The sequence below is a fragment of the Phyllobates terribilis genome, unplaced genomic scaffold (genome assembly GCF_046119375.1).
Source record: "Phyllobates terribilis strain yellow unplaced genomic scaffold, ASM4611937v1 Scaffold_88__1_contigs__length_6355796, whole genome shotgun sequence".
Taxonomy (NCBI): Eukaryota; Metazoa; Chordata; class Amphibia; order Anura; family Dendrobatidae; genus Phyllobates; species Phyllobates terribilis.
In genome coordinates this window covers 4,248,633-4,273,382 of record NW_027362848.1, presented here as the reverse complement: position 1 = coordinate 4,273,382, position 24,750 = coordinate 4,248,633, and the positions used below count along the sequence as shown (strand labels likewise).

At 47.5% G+C, this 24,750-nt stretch overlaps 1 protein-coding gene across 2 annotated transcripts; it reads left to right on the top strand.

Moving 5' to 3' along the window:
- The first annotated feature begins 549 nt into the window (after nt 1-549).
- On the top strand, nt 550-24,420 carry LOC141197818 (uncharacterized). 2 transcript variants are annotated; one of them, XM_073662893.1, is made up of 8 exons: nt 551-636; nt 2,045-2,180; nt 17,805-17,951; nt 18,081-18,260; nt 18,344-18,467; nt 18,551-18,645; nt 18,843-18,933; nt 21,757-24,420. In XM_073662893.1, exons 3-8 carry the CDS (start codon nt 17,880-17,882, stop codon nt 22,611-22,613), a joined length of 1,419 nt encoding a protein of 472 aa, XP_073518994.1. In that variant the 5' UTR covers nt 551-636; nt 2,045-2,180; nt 17,805-17,879; the 3' UTR covers nt 22,614-24,420. The 2 variants fall into 2 exon arrangements, with proteins under 2 accessions (XP_073518995.1, XP_073518994.1); XM_073662894.1 differs by lacking the exon at nt 2,045-2,180 and having other exon boundaries at nt 550-636.
- The last annotated feature ends 330 nt before the right edge of the window (nt 24,421-24,750 follow it).

Here is a 24,750-nt window from a genome sequence, read left to right as displayed (position 1 = left end):
TACACACGCGGCTCTGCTCCGTACACCTCGTACACACGCGGCTCCGCTCCGTACACCTCGTACACACGCGGCTCCGCTCCGTACACCTCGTACACACGCGGCTCCGCTCCGTACACCTCGTACACACGCGGCTCCGCTCCGTACACCTCGTACACACGCGGCTCCGCTCCGTACACCTCGTACACACACGGCTCCGCTCCGTACACCTCGTACACACACGGCTCTGCTCCGTACAACTCGTACACACGCGGCTCTGCTCCGTACACCTCGTACACACGCGGCTCTGCTCCGTACACCTCGTACACACGCGGCTCCGCTCCGTACACCTCGTACACACGCGGCTCCGCTCCGTACACCTCGTACACACGCGGCTCCGCTCCGTACACCTCGTACACACGCGGCTCTGCTCCGTACACCTCGTACACGCGCGGCTCTGCTACATCCACACTGTAAACCCCTCCTGACCCCACACATAAACTTCAGCTCATCCAGCACCATGACAACCAGCACAGCAGAGTCCTGCATCCACTGAGGCCCCTGATCATGTGACCCCTGACTCCTCCCCTCCTGTGACCTCATCACAGCTCCTGTGCGCACAGAGCAGCCATATATGTGGAGGCGGCTCTGCAGGTGGAGGTATGTGGAGACCCCATTACTGGGCGCAGGGGGCATTAACCCCTTCAGCACGGAGACTCTTTTGGGGTCTTGTGTTGCCCCTTTATAAGAATCATAAGGTTTTTGTTCTGTTTCCTGTAATAGATACATACGACCCAACTATGGAGACAGGAAGGTGGAAACGTATTGTTCTCATAGTACAGGGCCCCTTTACTGGCCCCACAGTGTAATGCCCCCATTATGCCCCTTATGCAGTATGTATGATGCCCCCACAGTGTAATGCCCCCATTATGCCCCTTATGCAGGATGTGTGATGCCCACAGAGTGTAATGCCCCCATTATGCCCCTTATGCAGGATGTGTGATGCCCACAGAGTGTAATGCCCCCCTTATGCAGGATGTATGATGCCCCCCACAGTGTAATGCCCCTATTATGCCCCTTATGCAGGATGTGTGATGCCCACACAGTGTAATGCCCCCATTATGCCCCTTATACAGGATGTATGATGCCCCACACAGTGTAATGCCCCCATTATGCCCCTTATGCAGGATGTATGATGCCCCCATACAGTGTAATGCCCCCATTATGCCCCTTATGCAGTATGTATGATGCCCCCACACAGTGTAATGCCCCCATTATGCCCCTTATGCAGGATGTATGATGCCCCCCCACAGTGTAATGCCCCCATTATGCCCCTTATGCAGTGTGTATGATGCCCCCCACAGTGTAATGCCCCCATTATGCCCCTTATGCAGGATGTATGATGCCCCCACACAGTGTAATGCCCCCATTATGCCCCTTATGCAGTATGTATGATGCCCCCACACAGTGTAATGCCCCCATTATGCCCCTTATGCTGTATGTATGATGCTCCCACACAGTGTTATGCCCCCATTATGCCCCTTAGGCAGTATGTATGATGCCCCCCACACAGTGTAATGCCCCCATTATGCCCCTTATGCAGGATGTATGATGCCCCCCCCCGCACAGTGTAATGCCCCCATTATGCCCCTTTTACAGGATGTATGATGCCCCCCACACAGTGTAATGCCCCCATTATGCCCCTTATACAGGATGTATGATGCCCCCCACACAGTGTAATGCCCCCATTATGCCCCTTATGCAGTATGTATGATGCCCCCACACAGTATAATGTTCCCATAGTAGCGTCTGAGGTCCTGCACTTGGAATAATCCCTCTGGAGTTGGTTTTCCCTTTGCCTGCTCCCCTACATGTAGACCCTCGAGCATGTATACACTCATGTAGGGGAGCAGGCCTTACTAGATATCGAGGCTTTGTACAGTATTATACCGCATGAGGATGATATCAGAGGAGTAAGACATTTCTTGAAATCGAGATCAGTAGAGTGTAGCAGACATAATGACTTCATGAAGGATCTTCTAAAATTCGCTATTACTCTTTTTGACAGGAAGTACTTCCTCCAGCTCATGAGTACTGCGATGGGGAGCCGCTGTGCCCCCTCATATGCTAACTTATCCCTGGACTGGTGGGAGGAATCCACAATATTCGGGGATGATGATAAGTGGTGACATCCATATATTGGGGTATGGTACAAATATATTGACTACATTTTTATCATCTGGTCAGGGACGAGTGAACAATCTTTTGAATTTGTCAGGGAACTCAACATCAATAGAGTGGGGTTGAGATTTATATCAGAGTTTAATTATTACCAGTTGCCTTTCCTGGATGTACTAATCAAGAAGGATTACAATGGGACCCTAGGGACACTCATCTACCATCAACCTTCATACACTAATAAACTATTGAAGTGGGATAGCCACCACCCCATCCCCATAAAAAGAGGAATACCCAAGGGCCAGTTTTTACGGTTGGGTACTGCTCTAATGTCACAGATTTTAATATACAGGCAATAGACCTGAACATCAGATTCAGGGAAAAAGGGTACACCTGTTACATTTTGGATTCTGCATCATCGTTTGTAGAAAAATGGGAGAGACAAATGTAGCACCCTGAGGATTCGGCTGCTACAGGGGTATTACACCTCAAGCCAGAGGTGTGGTATTCCACTCCCGGGTAAGGATGGAGTGTGGAACTGAGCTAGTAGGCTGCATGCACTACATACATCCCATTTCCGGGGGACAGAACGACGGTACTCCCACCAGTTTATGTGCAGGTACGACAGCGTCTGTCCCTGGCTGGAGTGGGAGGGGGGTGGAACATCCCAGTAGTGTAGGGGCAGATAGGGGGAGTAGTCTGGGTAAAGATAGGAGCTCATTGGGTGCTGGTCACCTGAGCTCACACATAGAGGGAGTATATAAGGTGGGCACCATCTTAGGACAGGGTCAGTCAGAGAGAGTTTAGCCTGAGGAGCAGAGGAGCTCAGCCAGGAGGGCTGACAGGGAGCTGTGGCTCCGGCTGGGCCCAGCTCCAGAGCAGAGCCTGCAGAGAGAGAGAGAGGAGTGAGAAGGATCCAGAGAGGAAACAAGAAGGAACCCCAAGATCCCAGAATAAGGACAGAAGGGTGAAGGGTTGGCGGACAAGGGTACCGGATCCCAAGCTGGCAGAGGCCAAAACCAACCTTAGCCAGGAACCGGAGGTCGTGGTCAGGATCTGCCACGACCCTCACCAAATCCACTAGAAAGGCACACCGAGTATAGGGTCAGGGAGCCCAAAGGAGGCTTGACCACCAAGAGACCCGAGGGAGCCGGCCAAAAGTGGATCCCTGGTGGGAACGGCCAGAGGAAGGGGAAAGTCAGAAAGGAGCTCAGGACCACGCTCCGGAATTGCCTGGGGGTTGGCCGAGTCCAGGACCTGGTGGACGCAGCACGGCTCGGGTGGTCACTCAAGGCCAGAGTGACCAAAAGAACACCAGTAAGTAAAAACCCTGAACTGCATCTCCTGACTCTGAATCTTCTTTCTGCATCATCACAACCCCCATCATCTACACCTGCTGCCCTGAGGCCATACCCCTCCCGTTGGGGGTTATACCATCACTGCTGCACATATATCACCGGCCTCAGTGGACTGCTCTGCAGCGGCGGCTTCAAAGCCGCACTCAACGGGTAGCGTAGTCGACAATCAAGTTAACATCTACTGCCATAGACTGCCACTTAGTTTGACACCCTGGGCACGGACCGGGTCACCGCCACAAGGACTACTACCCCTATCCAGATCCGGCTCCGGGTATCCCTTGAACATGGCCCAGGGGGTGCGTCAACTTTTGGCGTAGTCGGCAGGATAACGTGCCCGCAACCACCGGGCACTGCGTGCCTGAAAAAGAGACTTTTAAAACTTACCATCCGTGAAGTTTTCCCGCCATCGGTGAAGATTCCCGCCATCCGGCGCCATCTTCAGCCTTCTTCCCGCCATCGGTGAAGATTCCCGCCATCCACGAAGTTTCCCGCCACTGGGAGACGATTCCCGCCATTTCAGAAGATTTCCCGCCCTGGCAGAGCGGACGCCATTATGGGCGTGCTGGAGGGTGGCAAGAGGCCACCTCCCATCGTGGGCCAGGTCAAGGAATGGCGCCAAAAGCGGAAACCGCTCCCACCAGCAGAGACTGTGATGTTAGAGATGTCCATCAGCGTGAGGGGACTGCCCCTGGGACTGACAATCACCAAGTTACCCCAGGACCGCCCTCAGTATGGGCGTATACAAAACAAAAGAGAGAAGATGGGAGCAGCCTGGAGGAGCCGTACCCGGAGATGGAGGGAGAGGCAGGCAGCACCGACCCAGTGGTCAGGAGCCTGTTGCAAGCGACAACCCCAGAAGGCCTGGTGGAGATCCTGGCACAGCTCCCCCGAGACCGGGAGCGTGCACAGACCGCACTGGAGGGCTTGGCTCAGAGGATGGCCCGAGTGCAGCGGGACGTACTGGCCGCATGGAGCAGAGAGATGACCCAGCAGGCTGGAACCCGCCAGCGAAGCACGCCACCCGAGACGAGGAGTCAGACCGCCTCTGAGGATGGCGCAGGAAGAATCAAGGCCGGAGACGACGCCGAGGAAGGAGCTAAAGAAACGGAGGCAGGTAAAGGGGACGTCACTACCCCGAGCCGAGAAGCCGTGAGCCTGCCCCAGCTCCCCGTCGCAGAGCCCGAAATTTCCCCTGCCGTGCCTGTCGTTGCACCGTCACCGCTCCCGACTAGGCCTCAAACAGAAGCCGCGGCCGCGCTCCCCGTGACGTCACGCGCCTCAAAGCAGAGTGCGACCAAACAGGAAGCGCCATCGGCCTGGTCGCAAGGCCGAGTACCCCCGGGCGCCGCAGTACCAACAGCGCCCTCTACCTCTGCTGAGTCACCGGCCGGGTCGCAAGGTCAAGTAACCCCGGGCGCCGCCGTCTTCACGGTGCCCTTTACGTTCAGGGTGCCCCAAGCCTGGTCGCAAGGCCTGGTAAACCTGGGCGCCGCTACCACCACCGCGCCCTCAACTTCCACTGTGCCGCACCTGGGTGAGGACTTGTTTGCCCAACACACTTGCCCGGATGGGCAGCCCTTTGTGTGGCCACCGGAGTTCCACCATCCCCGACTCCGGAAAGAAAGACCTCTGGATGAGCCCCTGATCCCGGCTCCGGCGCCCGTCAAGATGACCCCGCTCTCGTTAGAGGAGGCGCAGTTTGAGTGGGACCCCGCAGGAGGAGACCTCATCGGGTTCACTCAAGAGACCCGGGCGGCTGCAGCGGAGCGTGCAGAGTGCTGCCGCCAGCAGTTGGAAGCCTTTGACCGAGAAAGAAGAGAGAGGCGGGTCCGCGAGCAGCGGCTGCAACTAAAAAGTGCAGAACAGAAGAGCCGGACCAGGAGGAACCCCCGTGCAGCCCACGGTCCCCGTGCCACCGGGACTGTAATTAAATTCCAGTTGCAGCATGGTTGGGGTTTCATTCGAGATCATCACACCCCCGGCGACGTCTTCGTGACCAGAAGAGATGTCGAGTCCCACCTACCGGAGGGACACAGAGGTCGTGACCTTTACCTGGGTGATGAGGTCACCTTTACCCGGCACCAGTGTGCCAAAGGACCCTATGCACTTCATGTACATCGCCTGACGGAAGAGGAGTTGCGGTGTGAGGAAGGTCAAGAGGACCCGGACGGGTCTGAAGCCTACCCTCAGGAAGGAGCAGGAGGGCATCGTCACCATTAAGAGGTGAACTGAAACTGTATATAGTTACCCGTAAGGGTATATGCCATGCTGCTAGTTAAAATATAGTCCCCGTTGGGACCAGTGAACTGTTACAGTGTGTCCCATCTCCCCACAGGCTGAGGACTGTGAGCAGCCATCCCTTTTCCCCACTGGTCGAGGACTGAGAGCGGCCACCTTCCCTTGTATATAGTTGCGCTTTCTAAGGCGCCCCCTACCGGTTTTATAGGAAACTGTTTTTTCTTGAAGAGACTGTTGCACTTTACCCGGTCACAAGTTGCACCGTGGCCGGAGGAACAAGAATGTTTATATGAAAAAGTTTTATGCTGATGATATATATAATGTTTTATATGTTTATGATGTTTTTGAAAAAAATTGTATGTTTGTGGATGTTTTTATTCTTTTACAGCCCGAGGACGTGCTGTGATTTACCAGGGGGGAATGTAGCACCCTGAGGATTCGGCTGCTACAGGGGTATTACACCTCAAGCCAGAGGTGTGGTATTCCACTCCCGGGTAAGGATGGAGTGTGGAACTGAGCTAGTAGGCTGCATGCACTACATACATCCCATTTCCGGGGGACAGAACGACGGTACTCCCACCAGTTTATGTGCAGGTACGACAGCGTCTGTCCCTGGCTGGAGTGGGAGGGGGGTGGAACATCCCAGTAGTGTAGGGGCAGATAGGGGGAGTAGTCTGGGTAAAGATAGGAGCTCATTGGGTGCTGGTCACCTGAGCTCACACATAGAGGGAGTATATAAGGTGGGCACCATCTTAGGACAGGGTCAGTCAGAGAGAGTTTAGCCTGAGGAGCAGAGCAGAGGAGCTCAGCCAGGAGGGCTGACAGGGAGCTGTGGCTCCGGCTGGGCCCAGCTCCAGAGCAGAGCCTGCAGAGAGAGAGAGAGGAGTGAGAAGGATCCAGAGAGGAAACAAGAAGGAACCCCAAGATCCCAGAATAAGGACAGAAGGGTGAAGGGTTGGCGGACAAGGGTACCGGATCCCAAGCTGGCAGAGGCCAAAACCAACCTTAGCCAGGAACCGGAGGTCGTGGTCAGGATCTGCCACGACCCTCACCAAATCCACTAGAAAGGCACACCGAGTATAGGGTCAGGGAGCCCAAAGGAGGCTTGACCACCAAGAGACCCGAGGGAGCCGGCCAAAAGTGGATCCCTGGTGGGAACGGCCAGAGGAAGGGGAAAGTCAGAAAGGAGCTCAGGACCACGCTCCGGAATTGCCTGGGGGTTGGCCGAGTCCAGGACCTGGTGGACGCAGCACGGCTCGGGTGGTCACTCAAGGCCAGAGTGACCAAAAGAACACCAGTAAGTAAAAACCCTGAACTGCATCTCCTGACTCTGAATCTTCTTTCTGCATCATCACAACCCCCATCATCTACACCTGCTGCCCTGAGGCCATACCCCTCCCGTTGGGGGTTATACCATCACTGCTGCACATATATCACCGGCCTCAGTGGACTGCTCTGCAGCGGCGGCTTCAAAGCCGCACTCAACGGGTGGCGTAGTCGACAATCAAGTTAACATCTACTGCCATAGACTGCCACTTAGTTTGACACCCTGGGCACGGACCGGGTCACCGCCACAAGGACTACTACCCCTATCCAGATCCGCCTCCGGGTATCCCTTGAACATGGCCCAGGGGGTGCGTCACAGACACTTCTCCTTACCTAACCAAGAGACCAAGAAAAAGATTGGACAACACGAGTAAGAAAAACTTACAACCATCAGAGTGACTGTATCTTTCATATCCTCAGAAAACACTGGGATATACTTGTGGCTGAACCGGACCTGAGGGGTGCTGTAGGATCTACTCCCATGATAACTTTCAGAAAGGGTCGGTCAGTTAGGGACCATTTAGTGTATAGTTTCTGTCAGGAAAATATTGAGAAAGTATTAACAATTTCTCTCTATCCCTGAAACCCCTCTTCATCCCTCCCTTATCCACCATTTGTCACCAGAGGAGAGCTGACACTCCACGCAGCTGTTGGTATGCAAATACAAGTACAAGAAGCTCAGTAGACTATTCTACTTAACATACGAATGCATCTCCTCTTGGCACAGACCTGGGATAGATTGACACCTTCCAGCATAGGAGCAGAGATGGAAGGAAAGAGGAAATGGCTCGTTTAGGCTCAAAAGGGGTTTAACAAAGACTGCAGGATCTTCGGAGTCAAAACGAAATATGGAATAACTAAAGTTTCATAATTCTGATAATGATGGGACCCATATTTTTAGTGACAGAGTCAGCTAGGGAACGATATGGATATTTTCCTGTCTCTGTAAGCCCCTTGGGGGGCTGTGACGCAAAAGTCCCAAAATAACAGATCGCAGCTATACCGTGTGAGGTCTCTGGAGAAAGGTAAAATCATAACGGAAAAAATTGTATCACTTTCAGGTCTCTATGATCAACCGACGATAAGTTATCACAAAAATCAGATATCTAATAAAGATATGAAGGCTGGAGACCAGCCCCCGTGATGTCATCCAAGGGGTGTGTGGGCAGGTCTTTCCCTTCAGCAGCATAAAATAATCTGCTGAGGTTAGAGTAGTATTCATTGCGGGAGTATATATTTATTATAGCAACAGATTCTGCTGAGTGTCTCCCCTCCACCTATATTGAATCATCTCAGTGATCGATATAGTAAGTCTTCTTTAATCCTGTTTATTTTGTGTAACTGCTTATGTATTGTATTGTCCCCTTCTGTAAAATCTTGTATATTTTTCATAACACTGCCTCCCTTTTGGTTTAAATATAAAATATAATAGTGCTGTTTCTTTTGTGCTGTAATTGTTCCCTCCCATGAAGCCATCCGCTACCAGAATGCAGGCTTCCCCCCAGGCCTGTATTATATTTCAAATCTGGAGGGTGGTGGCAGCGAATAATATTAATTGGGCTATTGTGAAGCTGACAGTGACCGTACAGGGGCATATACACATATTCCATGCGTTGGAATCCGGAGATGTGATGCCATACGCTCACTGGTCGCTTGCCGATACCTATGTAGTCCCCACTCCCTGACGAAATCCGGACAGAGTGACGGCAACGGCGAGATATTGTGTGATCTCCCCGGTGTCGTCGCTGCTGAACCCTGACAAATTGGTGGCAAGCGGTGGGATATTACAGAACATCAGTGGTTGAATTGAGCAATCATTCCTGTCACTGAAAACTTACACGGTTCGTGCGAGAATACTGTGCAGATTTTTAAGAAATAAGAGTCAGTGTTTTAATATTTTTTTATTTGGGACATTACTGTACGTATAGCAGTTGCATCCCCTCCCCTTCTCTTGTTTTTCTGTCCTATCTTTTATTTGGCAATAATGGCTACACGTGAAGAGCCCTGGTATCACCAGCAGTCAAAGGAGACTCTCACTGCTCTCTGTGAGCTGAGACAGATTGACCCCACAGGCAAAACCAGGCACCAAATGATTGCTGAACTGTTGCAAGGTGCTGCAGAGCTCGGATGATGGGGTGGCCAGCCAAGACCCGGATAGTGCTGCTGCAGGGTTCCCACCTGTGATTGCCAGCCAGACCCGCAGTCAGGGTAGTGTGGACCCCCACCTGCAGATGGCCTTGGAGCTGCTCACCGCAGACAATCGTGATGGACAACTGCAGCTGGTCCTGAAATTCCAGGAGCGAGCAGAGCAACGAGCCGAAGCTGACCGAGAGGCTGCTGAGCTACAGGCTGAGAGAGCTGAGCGACAGGCCCAAGCTGATCGAGACGCTGCTGAGCAACAGGCTGAGGCTGAGAGAGCTGAGCGACAGGCCCAAGCTGACCGAGAGGCTGCTGAGCGACAGGCCCAAGCTGATCGAGAAGCTGTTGAGCGAAAGTGGCAAGATGAGCAGCGCTACCAGCTGGAGTTAGCCCGAATCCAGCTGCCGAAATCCACCGCATCGGGCAATGAGACCGGCAACACCAACTGCTTTAAACCCCGTCCGGAGCATTTTCCTGTAATGGAAAAGGACGGGGACTTGAACACATTTCTCTGAGGATTTGAAAAAGCCTGCAGATAGTACCAGCTGCCTGAAGCCCAGTGGGCCAGGTATTTAACCCCAGGGTCCAATGAAAAGCTCTGGAGGTGTTTGCTTCTCTAATTCGAAAACAAGATGGAGACTATGAGGCCGTCAAGCAGGCTGGGATAAAAAAGTACCAGCTGACTCCGGAGGTTTACTGGAAAAAGTTCAGAGCCCTCCAGCGTGGACCACATGACAGCTACAGTGACGTGGTCGATGGGCTCAGGACCAACTTTGAGCAGTGGGTCCAAGGACTGTCAGTTACCACCTTCGAGGACCTGAAGGATCTGATGACGAACGACCAGTTTGTTCGTCTTTGCCCAGTGCAAATTCGACAGTTTGTGCTTGACCGGGAGCCAAAGGAGGCTGCCAAAGCCGCCCAGATTGCAGATGCCTATAAGGCCAACCGCACACCAGAGGTGCGGAAGTCAGCCGCCGCCAGCTGGAAAGGGGGTAAGCCCACAACCACCCCCAGTGTTCCAGCCAGCTGGCCCTCAGCGGGTTCTGCCCCATCTTCCAGCACCTGGCCTGCATTTGACTCCCATAAGTGTTATGTTTGTGACCAAACGGGTCACACAAGCCTTGTCTGCCTGGAGAGGCAGAAGATGAGCACCACACCTGAGGCCCCAGGACCTACTGCAGCCATTCTTTTTGTGGGTGGGGCGGTTGGCAGGGCCCGGGAAAACTTACAACCTGTTACTGTGGACAACACCGTTACTGTTGACCTTAAAAACACTGGCGCAGAATGTACCATCATCCACCCTTAGTTCGTGTTACCAGAGGAACTCATTGCTGGGAAGACCCTGACTGTCACCGGGTTTGGGGGTGTTTGCCGATAGCCCGAGTTTTTCTGGACTTGGGTGCGGGGAGGGGGTTAAGGGAAGTGGGGGTGTTGGAGATTCTCCCGACTAATGTGCTATTGGGAACTGATCTGGGACGGTTGATTGCCCGATACATCCCTGACCACCCTCCCAGATCTGATATGTCATGTAATGCCACTGTCAATAATGTCAATTGACGGTAATGACAATAATGTCAATTTCATGCATAATAAAAATGTATGTTGTGTTAATGGGAATTCAGCCACCTCACCCTGCTTGGTGATGCTGCTGAGGATCCCCTAAAGCGAGCCAGCATAAGTGCTATGGGCAAGGGGAGCAGGCACGGACACACCAGGAAGCAGGTTGTCCCGTGCGGGTGACCAGTGTCCCTCCAGAGAGTGACATGGTCAATGGTAGCTGTCCCATGACTAGCACAGCTCCCGAGGTGATGAGCAGGGATGGGGAGAAACATGAGGATCATAGGGAAAGTGGTTCCGTGCCGGTGACCAGTGTCACGATGGACTGTGACATGGCCGGTCGTAGCTGCCCCCTAGTGAGCATGGCTCCCAAGGTAAAAATGATGGCAGGAAGGGTAGGCCCCACAACTGGGCAAGGTAAAAGAAAGGTGTGTCCCCCTGTCTGTCAGGAGTATGGGAGGAAGGTACCCATAGCCTGTTAGAGGTGTGGGGAAAATGTACCCCGAACCGGTCAGGGTGATCGGAAAGCTGGATCTCCATTCGGTCAGAGTGGAGGGCAAGTTGGGTCAACGGCATTTGGGCAGTATACGCCTTGGTTGGGACACCCCATTAGCGAGACACATGTACAGTATACATTGAGATCAAACCGGAGACCTCTCCTTTTGTATCATTGAGATGGTTAAACCCAATGTGAGAGGAGGTGATCACAATAGATGTACCCTCAAAAAAGAAAGTCAGTGGATTTCCAAACTGGATTCACTGGCCCCTAAGGGACACAATGAGCAAATTTCCTATGCCTATTTTGAGTGAATACAGCCCCATTCTGGATTATATTTTTGGATTGTATACTCTAACCATTGCTACTCAGTGCCCTGTGAATGAGGTTCACATATTGTTTTACTTCATCGAGATATCTGAGCTTCTATATCAGAATTATTTCTTATCAATTATTCCACTTATACTATTTCATAATTAACAAGTGTGGTGATTCTTGTGTATCTCTAATTGTGCAATAGAGGTCAAATTTGACCATTTAGGAATATACTGTGGGCCACCATCCCATATCTTATGAAGTGATAAAGTATATCTACATGCTTATTGCATGATGGGATGCACAATACTTGTTTTTAGTCTCCCATGACGCTGATCTCAGAGACAGAAAAATCCTATGTTGGTGGAATGCAATCCAAAACCATTATACGCTCTGGTGTGGAACCCATGCTTCCGGACATGCGCATTCACAGATAGGAGACTGTGATGCACTCTGGCATGGAACGCACATGTCCGGGCACATTTGTGCTTTCAGCACGCCCTTTGTTTTGTGCTGAATTGTGGGGAATACTTGAGAATTTATTTTTGTTCTGTCTTTAGTTGATCCCACTGATACATCAGATAAGTCCTCAGAGAATTATAATTAGAGGAACCCATGGACACATTAGGATTTGTGAAGCTGACCTCCGCTCTCCTCTATTTCCTTTGAATTTATTGTGTGATCTGTATTTCAGAACAGTAGCTCTTGGTTTGTTTCATTTCCATGTGTAAATTGAATTTGACTCGTTGTCTTTGATATCTCTTTCAAACTTAGTTTTTTCGATGTCTGAGATCCATCCTCCAGACTTTGTAAATTCTTTTACATATTTTGTTTGAGTTTTGTATTCAAAAAGGCTTCTACACTTGGCGGAAAACTTTCACCGAGTTTTTTTAAGAAACAAATACCAAACACAATGTGACTTGGTTATCCTTGGTTAGGTTTTTTTTTTTAATTTAGATTGTGAGCCCCAATGAGGACAGCGATGATAATGTATGTAAAGCGCTGCGGAAAATGTTGGCACTATATAAAAATAAAGAATATATCTATAATATAATCGTACAAGCGTCCCTCTGTCTGAATCCTCTATAGACTGCGCAAGCGCGACACGCCTGCACAGTCTGGCTCCAGACAGAAGAACGCATGGAGCCATTACAGGTAAGAGGAGTGTGTAGGCACTGAACGCATACCGCCATCTCCGGCGTCATACTTGCATACTTACCTGACCGGGAGGAGCGTTGCCACAGCGCCTCTCTTCTCGCCGGAGACCGGGGCAGGAGTGAAGGCGTCGGAATCGGCGCATGTGCATAGCGCTATCAGGTGCCATTTTACTGAAGACACATTCGCAGTGTGTCTTCAGCAAAATGGCGCCGGACAGCGCGGTATGGGCACGTTTTTTACTCCGGCGCCACACTCCTCACCCGGCCTCTGGCAGAACAGAGCACCACAGCTCTGGAGCATAGGGAAGAAAGGTGAGTTTGTGTTTTTTTTTTTTTTTTGTATGTGTGCAGCGTGAAAGGGATGAGGGAGCCACACATACCAGGATTGGGGGGTGGAGAGGCCACGCATACCAGGATTGGGGGGGCGAGGGGGCCACGCATACCAGGATTGGGGGGTGAGGAGGCCACTCATACCAGGATTGGGGGGTGAGGGGGCCACGCATACCAGGATTGGCGGGTGAGGGGGCCACGCATACCAGGTTTGGGAGGTGAGGGGGCCACGCATACCAGGTTTGGGAGGTGAGGGGACCACGCATACCAGGATTGGGAGGTGAGGGGACCACGCATACCAGGATTGGGAGGTGAGGGGACCACGCATACCAGGATTGGGAGGTGAGGGGACCACGCATACCAGGATTGGGAGGTGAGGGGACCACGCATACCAGGATTGGGAGGTGAGGGGACCACGCATACCAGGATTGGAAGGTGAGGGGACCACGCATACCAGGATTGGAAGGTGAGGGGACCACGCATACCAGGATTGGGGATGAGGGGTGCCACGCATACCAGGATTGGGGATGAGGGGTGCCACGCATACCAGGATTGGGGATGAGGGGTGCCATGCATACCAGGATTGGGGATGAGGGGTGCCATGCATACCAGGATGAGGGATGGGGAAGCCATGCATACCAGGATGAGAGATTGGGTGCCATACATACCAGGATTGGGATGAGGGGTGCCATACATACCAGGATTGGGATGAGGGGTGCCATGTATACCAGATTTGGAATGAGGGGTGCTATGCATACCAGGATTGGGATGAGGGGTGCCATGCATACCAGGATTGGGGGTGAGGGGGTGCCATGCATACCAGGATTGGGGGTGAGGGGTGCCATGCATACCCGGATTGGGAGTGAGGGGTGCCATGCATAGCCAGATTGGGGGTGAGGGGTGCCATGCACCAGGATTGGGGGTGAGGAGTCCCATGCATACCCGGATTGGGAGTGAGGGGTGCCATGCATAGCCAGATTGGGGGTGAGGGGTGCCATGCACCAGGATTGGGGGTGAGGGGTGCCATGCATACCAGGATACGGATGAGGGTAGCACAAATACCAGGATGGGGGAAGCAGAAATACCAGGATGGGGGGCAGCACCATACCAGCATGGGAGACCATATACCAATAAAAATGCTCGCCACCCGGGCGTAGAACGGGCTCAATGGCTAGTGTATATATATATAAATGTGGACATACATCCTGTAAAGCATGCGACTATGTTAATAAAACCGACACATTTGAAGAAAACCTAACGGGACAACAATTTGCAATACACAATTTCATCAATTGTGACACTATAGGGGTCATCTATTTAATAGAGTGTATAGAGAGTTAACAGCAATATGTGGGATGGACGTCAGATCCGCTATAAACATGTATTAGAAGACATTTATCTGACGCAATCAATCCCACAACATTAAACCTGTCTGTGGTTTCAAGACACTTTTCACAAAAACATAAAGGGGATATCAGATCCTTCAGATATCAAGAATAGAAAAGTCTTATAAACCATTAAGAGGTGGAGATATGAAAAGAAAAATCTTAAATAGAAAGTCATACTGGATATTTATATTACACACTAGAGCCCCACAGGGAATGAGCATCAGACAGGATTAATATTACAGTACAATTAATTGTATTTGTTTTGGATTTCCAGTGATTTTATTGAATGTCTCATGCATGAGTTGTATTTGTGTATTCTCTTTTTCTTCCATACAATACAGGGTTAAATTGTCTGAGAAGTGCTCAGTAATCAATGGACACCCAGGAAAGGGAAGGATATAAAAGTATCACAGAGACTCACATGTTGTAAATCAGGAATAAGCATTGGTTTGGTCGGCACTTGGTGGTATGCCATCACAACAGTTTTATGAATTCACAATAAATGTGAGGTTTTAACAATATAGAGAATGCTGGAGAATCCATCTCTCCTCCTTTCACTACTTGAACCTTGAAATGTCCCTGACCAGGGCGGCTCCATGCGGTGATCTTCAGACAAAGTGCATTGAATAAACAGTGAGCTGACCTCCCTCTCCATTTTCCCATTATATCCATGTTTTCTCTATAGTGATGAAAATTTATTTTTGCTAAAACTGTGATATTTTCATTTTAAAACTTTTTTAAACCTTTTTTATAAACGTTTTTAAACCACTCTCCTTAGTGCGATCATACAACATACAAGCCTATGATTGCTCCGGTGATGCACTGTACTACTGTAGTGCCATCTATCATCACTGCCTGTCAGTGTAATACTAACGGCCCGTACACATGAGATAAGTGTTGACTGAACGGTCATTTGGCAGACGGCTATCTCTCTCGACTCCCCCATACACACAAATATTCCAGCTTTCCTGTGATCTGTATGAGGGTCGCCTCCAGACTCCTCTATCGGAGGATTATCTACAGGAAGAACAAACATTTTAGCCTCTGAAATTCAGGATCCCAGATCCTTCTCTGCCCTGACATCATCTGTCGGGAGGCCTCCAAATACATTGTATAGTTTACCAAACCCCTCGAAATCAGTGCTATCATGCAACTTTAGTCTAATGTTTATGGGGGCGTTAAAAGGTAACTTATTGAATGCTGCCTCTGGCCTGGCCTAATAGACTTTCGTACATTGCAGGACCAGGCACCATTATTAGACATTAGTATTGTAGGAACTAGTCAGCCCCATACTATTGAGCACTTGGGGGAGGAGGGGCAATCAGTCGAACTCTGTCAAACCTTCTTAGATGCCATGTTTGCCTTTTGCAGGAGCAAGTGGTTTTATTGCAGCTGCAGCTCTGCCAGCCTTGCAGTGTACATTTATGTTCTGGTGCCCAAAAGAATTTGTATGAGAACAAAAACAAATGTTTAAAAGTGACAATGTGTCTTCTGCTTTTTGCATGTTTTTTTGTTTTTTTTTTTACAAGAATTGTTGGTGCCAATTTTCTTTTGAAACATTTTAATGTCTGCTTTTTTTTCTGGGTTTTTTCTTGTAATATAGGAAAGCCTAAGGCCAGAAGTAAACCCCATAATACACTGCACATGTAGACTTTAGTATCAAATCATTTCTGTCCGCGGTGTTTGTGCAAACAAAACAGCTTTTATAAAAGCCTCAAACTTCTGTGTGTGAATCAGACATGAGATCTGACTTGCTAAAAGATTAAAGTCTGAGGAAGACGGGAAACATTCATATAGACGGCCGGTGGTGATGTAGTCAGTGACGGACTCTGGCCAAATATGGTTTTAGAGCCGTAGTAGAAGATGTTGCCTCATCATGAAGTAGTTATTTCTCATGTCACTTGTGATGAATATCTCCTGCAGTATTGCGAATGCCAATTCCAGTGTCGGAAAATGAGACGAGAATTAGCGTTATGGAAGGTGAGTGTCAGGAACTCGCAAAGAGACGACACCGGGAAGATCACACAATCTCTCACCATTGCCGTCACTCTGTCGGGATATGTATATACGCCCCCGTACGGTCACTGTCAGCTTCACGATAACCCAATTATTATTATTCGCTGCCACCACCGTCCAGATTTGAAATATAATACAGGCCTGGTTTGACACCTGCGCTCTGGTAGCGTTTATGGCTTCGGGGGAGGGAACGATTACAGAGCAAGAGAAACAGGACTATTACATTTTATATTTAATCCAAAATGAAGGCAATGTTATGAAAAATATACAAGGACTTTACAAAGGGGACAATACAGTACAGAATATACAGGTACACAATATAAACAGGATTAAAGAAGACTTGCTTAATAAACATATCGCAGAGACAATTCCATTTAACTGGAGGGGGGCGCCCCACTTATTGATTTGACTGTTATCGAACAACATCTGTTTATTATAGTCTCCATACCCCCCTGGCAATGAATACTCCTCCATCCTCCGTGGATTCTTTTATGCCTAAGGGGAGACATGCCCACACAGATCCTAGGATGACATTACATGGGCTGTTCTCCAGCCTCCATATTTTTATTAGGATATCTGGCTTTTGCGATAACTTATTGTTGGTTGATCGCAGAAGCCCGGAAGTAATACCATTTTTTCAGTTATGAATTTACCTTCCTTTAGAGACCACATATGACGTAGTTGCAGTCTGTTATTTTGTTACTTTTGCACCCCGGAGGGGCTCAAAACTACGAAAAAAAGAAGCCTATTGTTCCTTGGCTGACCCTGCCACTAAAAATATGTGTCCCATTATTAGCAGAGTTATGGAACTTCCAATATTTCTTATTTCGTATCAGCTCCGGATATCCTGGAGTTTGTGTTAAACCCCTTTGAAGCCTAAATGAGTTTTCCTTCAATCTCTGCCCCTGCTGGAAAGTGTCAATCTATCCCAGGTCTGTGCTAAGAGGAGATGCATTCGTATGTTAAGTGGGTCAGTAGCACCTTTTGTGCTTCATTTGTCTACAAGTGACTTCTGCTGTGTGTGTGTTAAATTGCATGGAAACAGTTGGTCCAAATGGTGGATAAGGGAGGGGTGAGAGGGAAGAGGGGTTTGGGAGAAATTGTTAATATTTTCTCAATATTTCCCTGACAGTGAGTCTATGAGAAACTTATTCAGCTGCAGACTCCAAGGAAGAAATTGCTTGTTATCTATGGCCTAAGATATAGGTTTTATTAGTAGATGTAAAGACAAAAACTAAATACTGTAAAATAATAAATCTCCTCATATGTTTCCCCTTATTATTTCCAGTAATTGTATTATTACACAGGATTTCATCTTCTTCTCATTCAGGTCCCTAAAATATCGGATCCTCTCAGTGAAGATCTATATAAGAGAATTTTCCTGATTTACCCATCAAAGATAGTTATGGACACAGACAAGATGGCGGAGAGGATATTACACCTCACCCTAGAGATCCTCTTCCGCCTTACTGGAGAGGTGAGAGATTCTGATGACGTCACATTACATCATTATTATCTATGGGAATAACAGATGGACAGAACTGGAGAGGTGAGGACTCTGGAAATGTCTGGAGTGAGATGTATTAATGTGTCTCTCCATAACCAGGATTACACAGTAGTGAAGAAGACCTCTAGTGAGTGCTGTCAGGCCCCTGTGTCTGAGGGATGGGGAAGAAGCCTGAGCCCAATCACAGGGCTTCCACCTCACCCCCTGATACATGAGGACATCAATGACCAGAAGATCCTAGAACTCACCTACAAGATGATTGAGCTGCTGACTGGAGAGGTGACACTGCTGGGAATGCTGGGACATTATACAGTAACGCTATGAAGGGATCGGGGAGATGACGGTATCATTGTATGTGTCAGGTTCCTATAAGGTGTCAGGATGTCGCTGTTTATTTCTCCATGGAGGAGTGGGAGTATTTAGAAGGACACAAAGATCTGTACAAGGACGTCATGATGGAGGTTCCCCAGCCCCTCACATCACCAGGTAATAGACAGGACTGAATACACACGGCCCATAATTATCTGTATGTAAAGAATGAAATCAGTACCTGTATGTGTTTCCTCCAGATCTATCCTGTAAGAGGACAACACCAGACAGATGTCCCCGTCCTCTTCCACAGGACTGTAAACAAGAAGACTCCAATGTTCCTCAGGATCATCAGGTAGATGGAGAGAAGGTGTCATGAGATCTCCCCTATGATGTGTAGACGTTTGTGAAGGTCTTGTGCTCAGTCTTGTTTTATCCACCAGTATTATGTGTTTTATACTTGTGTAATGAGAACGGTGGAGATGGCAGGATTAGAGCTGATCATAGATGTGACTTCTCATCTGTCTGTGACTTTTATAATATTTGTTTCAGGGTGAAGATCTGACCCATATAAATACTATAGAGGCATATGTAAGGGGTGATGAGCGGTGTAAAGAGGAGATTCCTACATATGACTACCCAGGTGAGTAGTAACCACTAAATGCAGAGAAGTCACAGATTCTTCTCAGACACCGGCTGTGGCTTCTTTATCGGTGGTGTAGTCCGGCCGTATGACAATCGTGTGATCACCATTTTGCCGCTGGAGCATAACATTCTCCTCCATCCGAAAATGTTCAAGTTACTTTGAGAAATTGTGAAAAGCCCTTTTTTTTTATACAACTTACAACCTGGAGGATCCACCTGCCCCCTGGGATTAGAAGACGCTGACCGTTACCTGTCCAGATCTGTAAACTACAAAGCTAAATGACAGCGTACGTAGAATGTGCTGACAAGTGAGAAAATCACTTGAAGAAAAATATTCTGATGGGCCTGTAAGAAAAAGCTGAGGGTAATGATGCTGTTGGCTTCCTAGAACCCTGATATATTATTGGATGAATCTACCTCCTCTCCCTTCTGTGCTGCTGAATGTGCTCATATGGTCCCTACAAGACCAGGTCCAGTCTTTCTGGCCAAACTTCGCTTTTATGATCGACATTAAATGTGCAGTGAGGCCAAGTGTGAATTTCTGTACAATAACAGCAGAGTTTCCCTTTATCCTGACTTTTCAATTTCTTTTAAAACCAACTAACTTCAAACAGGATTGTGATAAACTATACAGAAAACATTACACCTGTGCCATGATATATCTCTAAGCTGTACGTGGCTGATGGCTGTAATATACATTTATTCACACCTGCAAGAGATGTGTTGGCTCCAGCCCTGGTTTAGATTGCCAAGAGCCCCCGAGCCCCATACTCTAATTACCCCAGAGAGGTTTCACCACTAGTTACTCCTTTTTCTCTGATGGAGACTGTTGAGTTTGATCATTTCAGTAGATGTGTTATTGTCTTTAGTCACAGTTTTTGACTTCAGTAATCCTCTGATTTAACCCCTTCCTGCAGCCAGTTTTCTGTTCCTAATCAGGCCCCATTTTTCAAATCTGACGTGTGTCACTTTATCTGGTGATAACTTTGGAATTCTTCACAAAGGATAATAGGAAACAAATGAACCTTACAAATTATTTTCCAACTTCTTTTGAATCTGACAATACCTTATATACGGTTGTACCCTACTGTCTGGGCACATGGCAGGTTAAGAAGGGGAGGAGCGCCATTTAGCTATTTGAATGCAGATTTTGCTGGGATAGTGTGCAGACACAATGTATTGGGGGCACTGTTCATGGTCACCTGGAAGATCAAAAAAATGGCTACCACGAACAGGCTTGGCACTATCTACCCTGTTTACAGATTTCACAAATTACTTAGCTCATCACCGTTTAACCCACTGTTTCCCAAACCCCATCCTCACGGCCCCCCACAGGTCATGTTTTCAGGATCTCCTTAGTATTACACAGGTGATTGAAGTATCATCAAGGCATCAGGATTTCTCTCACCTGTGCAATACTATGGAGATCCTGAAAACATGACCTGTGGGGGGCCGTGAGGATGGGGTTTGGGAAACACTTGTTTAACCCCTCTACATGGATCTGGACTTACACAGAGACCCCTAGGCTTGGGCCATGGTGTTATCTGCTGTTCTGTGGAGTGAGATGGGAAGAAGAATAGTCAGGTAGCCGGGTCAGAACCAAGAAGATAGAGAAAATCCAAAATTAGAAGACACGAGTAGTCAGTAAACGGGCCGGGGTCACAACAGGAAACAAATACACAAGCCGGGAGCTGAGCACAGAGGACTGAACCAGAGGAGAACAAGGCTGTATCTGGCAGCTTCCGGCAATATGCTTCCAGCTTTAGTAGGGTGCGGTGCTTTCCAATTGGCTGAAGCAGGGAGCAGATTAATCCAACTGGACAGCACACACACCCATACTGCCAGACTGGATGGTACTACTGGTCCCAGCAATCCTAATCTTAGTGGCTGGACAGAGCCTGCACCGCCCAGAGCTTTTGGTTCTGACGTCTCCTCCATCACCAGCGCCGCCTGCAGAATGAATAAGGCGGCGCCTGGTGACAAAAGCAGACGTCACACAAGTCGAAGCAGGAGGAGAAGTAGACGTCCCAGACGAGATGGTATACACCTTTTGCAGAAGCCCTAATATAACAAAATGTCAGAAAACCAGAGCAGTAGAAATCCACATAAGTGACTCCATTTTGGAAATTATAACCCTCGGTGAATTAATCTATAGGAGTAGTGACTATTTTGACTCCACAGGCTCTTTCCAGAAATTAGCACGCAGTGGATGTTGGAGAGTGAAAATTGCTAATATGCCAATTTATTATCGAACACATAGTACCCAGATTGTGCTCCAGGAGACACACACCGTAAATTAAGTGGGTTCTTCTCATTATAGTAATGCCAAATACATGGAGGCTATATGTGATTTAGGCACATAAACTACTGCAAAGCTCATAAGCGAGGGGGAGATCTGACTTTGGGAGAGTGGATATTGCTGGATTGGTTTATGGAAGCCATGTTGCTTTTCAAGAGCCTTTGAGCCACTAATAATGTGGAAACCTCTGGTTTTCCATTGACAGATGATGGACCTGAGTGGGGACTTGTTTTTTGTGAGATGATTAGAAGTTTTTATTGGTATTATTTTCTCCTACATAACATTGGCGGCTTTTTATTCCATATTTTGGAGACAGAATGAACAAACAGTTGAACACTACGATCCACTGGTTCATCCTATGAGGTTTTCTATTAGACTGTGAACTGTTATTGTCCTGGTGAATAATTCAATTTTTTTTTATATAACTTGCCTTTTTTACAGACAGTATAAGTACAAATGTTCAAAAATATAAAATTCAAGGATTTTTTCTTAAAAAATAATAATTGGTTTTCTTCTTGGCAGATGACTGTACCAGGAGATCAGAGGGACAGCTGACACCTTCAATTTTCAAATCAGATGATTTTGAGATCTCACAGGATACAATTGAACGGAATGCCATTACTCCAGATAAACCATCATTCCTTCACAGCAAAGATCTGTCATCTGATCATTTGAAACAGATCCTGTCTTCTGATTCATTACCGACTACTAAGGAAAATCAAAGTCACAAAATAAGCATTAAAAAACAAATTGCTCCTAAAGCAAAGAAGCCATTTTCACATCCAGAATATACAAATAGTTTTCCCCTCAAAAAGTCTTTTCTTAAACATCAAAAAATTCACACAGCAGAGAATAGATTTTCTTGTTCCAAGTGTGGGAGATGTTTTAATCAGAAATCAGATCTTGTTAGGCACCAGAGAACTCACACAGGGGAGAAGCCATTTTCATGTTCAGATTGTGGGAAATGTTTTGTTCAGAAATCACAACTTAATATACATCAGAGAACTCACACAGGGGAGAAGCCATTTTCCTGTTCAGAATGTAGGAAATCTTTTACAAACAAATCAGCTCTTATCGCACATCAGAGGACTCACACAGGCGAGAAGCCTTTTTCATGTTCAGAATGTGGGAAATGTTTTACAGAGAAATCAACTCTTATCACACATCAGAGAACTCACACAGGAGAGAAGCCTTTTTCATGTTCAGAATGTGGGAAATGTTTTACAGTGAAATCAACTCTTATCAAACATCAGAGAGCTCACACAGGGGAGAAGCCTTTTTCATGTTCAAAATGTGGGAAATGTTTTAACCAGAAAGCGTATCTTGATAGCCACTGGAGAACCCACATAGGGGAGAATGCCGCAACTACACCCAACTAGTCTATGTACCGACTTAAAAGGCACTAGCTGTACAACTAAAAATGCCACCACGGACCTAACTCCCTAATAGGCCGTTGAGTTTCTCGTACCTCCTGAGGAACCAGAGGGGAGGCCGCAACACACTGTCACCAAGGGGAAAGGAAAGTATGAAGTAAAATATGAAAACCCTGAATGAGAAACAAAAACACATTCATATAGGGCAAAGAAGGCAAGCTAAGGAGAACCAAAAATAAAAGGAACAAGTATAATCTCCCAGAAACCTAACATTGTTAGAATGAAAAGATACTGGGAGGGAAAGCAAACTGACTGGGAGGATAGTTTCACCTTTGTGGTGAAACTTACAGCATTCATCCTCACCAACTGTAACTGTAAAACCTGTCCATTTATAATGACCATGGACAAGATAAAGATTCCCAACTCACATCAGGACCACAAGATCCCAGGTACTTTCAGCTACATCAAATCTAATGTAGTGTACTTAATTATATGTACCAAATGTCCAACTGGGGGTCTGTATGTAGGGGAGACAGGGCAAAAACTTAGAACAAGGATGAATTCTCATCGCCACACAATAAAAGAAAAAAGAATAGATCTACTTGTGGCCAAACATTCATGGACATGAAATTACTTGTATTAAAAGGTAACTTCAAATCTCAGAGAGACAAAGTTATGACAACCTTTGACACACTCAGAGCAGGAATGAATGTGTCTCATGGATTTATGTCTTTACATCAACTAAGGAATGTGCTCCTCAGACCATTTGAGGGCATCACAATCATGGGCCCGACCTCAATCACAGGACAATAAAACTTTCATACTCCTGATATTTGAATTTTTCCAATATTTACGGCCACAACTGCTTCTCCGTTTCCGATACTGATAGTTCTGCTTCATGTCACTTGTCTCATCTATTGCATTATTCCTGTGCCCACTTGTGTATAAATATGTGACTCTTCAGATTTTGTGTTATACTATGACTGATGAACCGACTTGAGTAGTCTCGAAAGCTTGAAATTTCTTACCTTTTAATGGCTAACTGAAAAGATGGTATCAACCACTGATGACTCTCAAATTGTAATATTTTTCTCCAAACAGCAATTTTAAGATCTCTCCACAGGTGTTCAATGGGATTTAGATCCTGGCTCATTGAGGGTCAGAACTCTCCAGCACTTTGTTTCCATCCATTTCTGGGTGCTTCTTGAAGTATGTTTGGGGTCATTGTCATGCTGTAAGACTGATGACCTAGCACACAAACACTGCTTTCTGACACTAGGCACTACATTGTGACCCAAAATCCTTTGCTAATCTTCAGATTTCATGATGCCCTGCACATAGTCAAGGCACCTAGTGCCAGAGGCAGCAAACCAATTCCTAAACATCTTTGAACCTCCACCATATTTGACTGTATAGGTTGTAAATGTATTAATTATGTTGCACACCATGGACAAAGGAACATCTGGATCTCTGAAGATGGACCTTGAAATTGTTGATATTTTTCAACAATTTTGGTTCTTAACTGCTCAGACAGTTCTCTTCTTCTTTTTCTGTTTTCTCCATGCTTAGTGTGGCACACATATGCACACAATGCAAAGATTGAATCAACTTCTCCCTTTTTTATCTGGTTTTAGGTGTCATCTTCATATTGCCCACACCTGTTACTTGCCACAATTGCATTTGAAGAAGCTTCACATGCTTGAAACTAAGTTATTTACCCACAAGTTTGGCAAGGTGCCAACAATTGTGTCCGGCCTATTTTATGTGGTTTTGTGTGAAATTATGTTCAATTTGCCTTTTTTCTCTATTTTCTTGTGTTGTTCCAATACACACAAAGGAAATAAACAAGTATAACAAAATGTGTAATTGCAATAATTTTCTGGGAGAATTACTTCATTTCTGGAACAATTTCAAGGGATCCAACACTTTTGACCATGACTTGTTTTTGTTGCCTTTTTAATTTGTTGCAGCATATCATCCTCTTCATGTTCAGCTATATTAGGAGGCTTGTGGCAAACTCCAATTAGCAGCTTTCCATTATTGCCATTTCCATGTACATTACCCAGACTGACTCTCTACATCAGGGATATAAAACTCAAAACATGCAGAGGGCCAAAATGAAAAACGTGGACAAAGTCGTCGG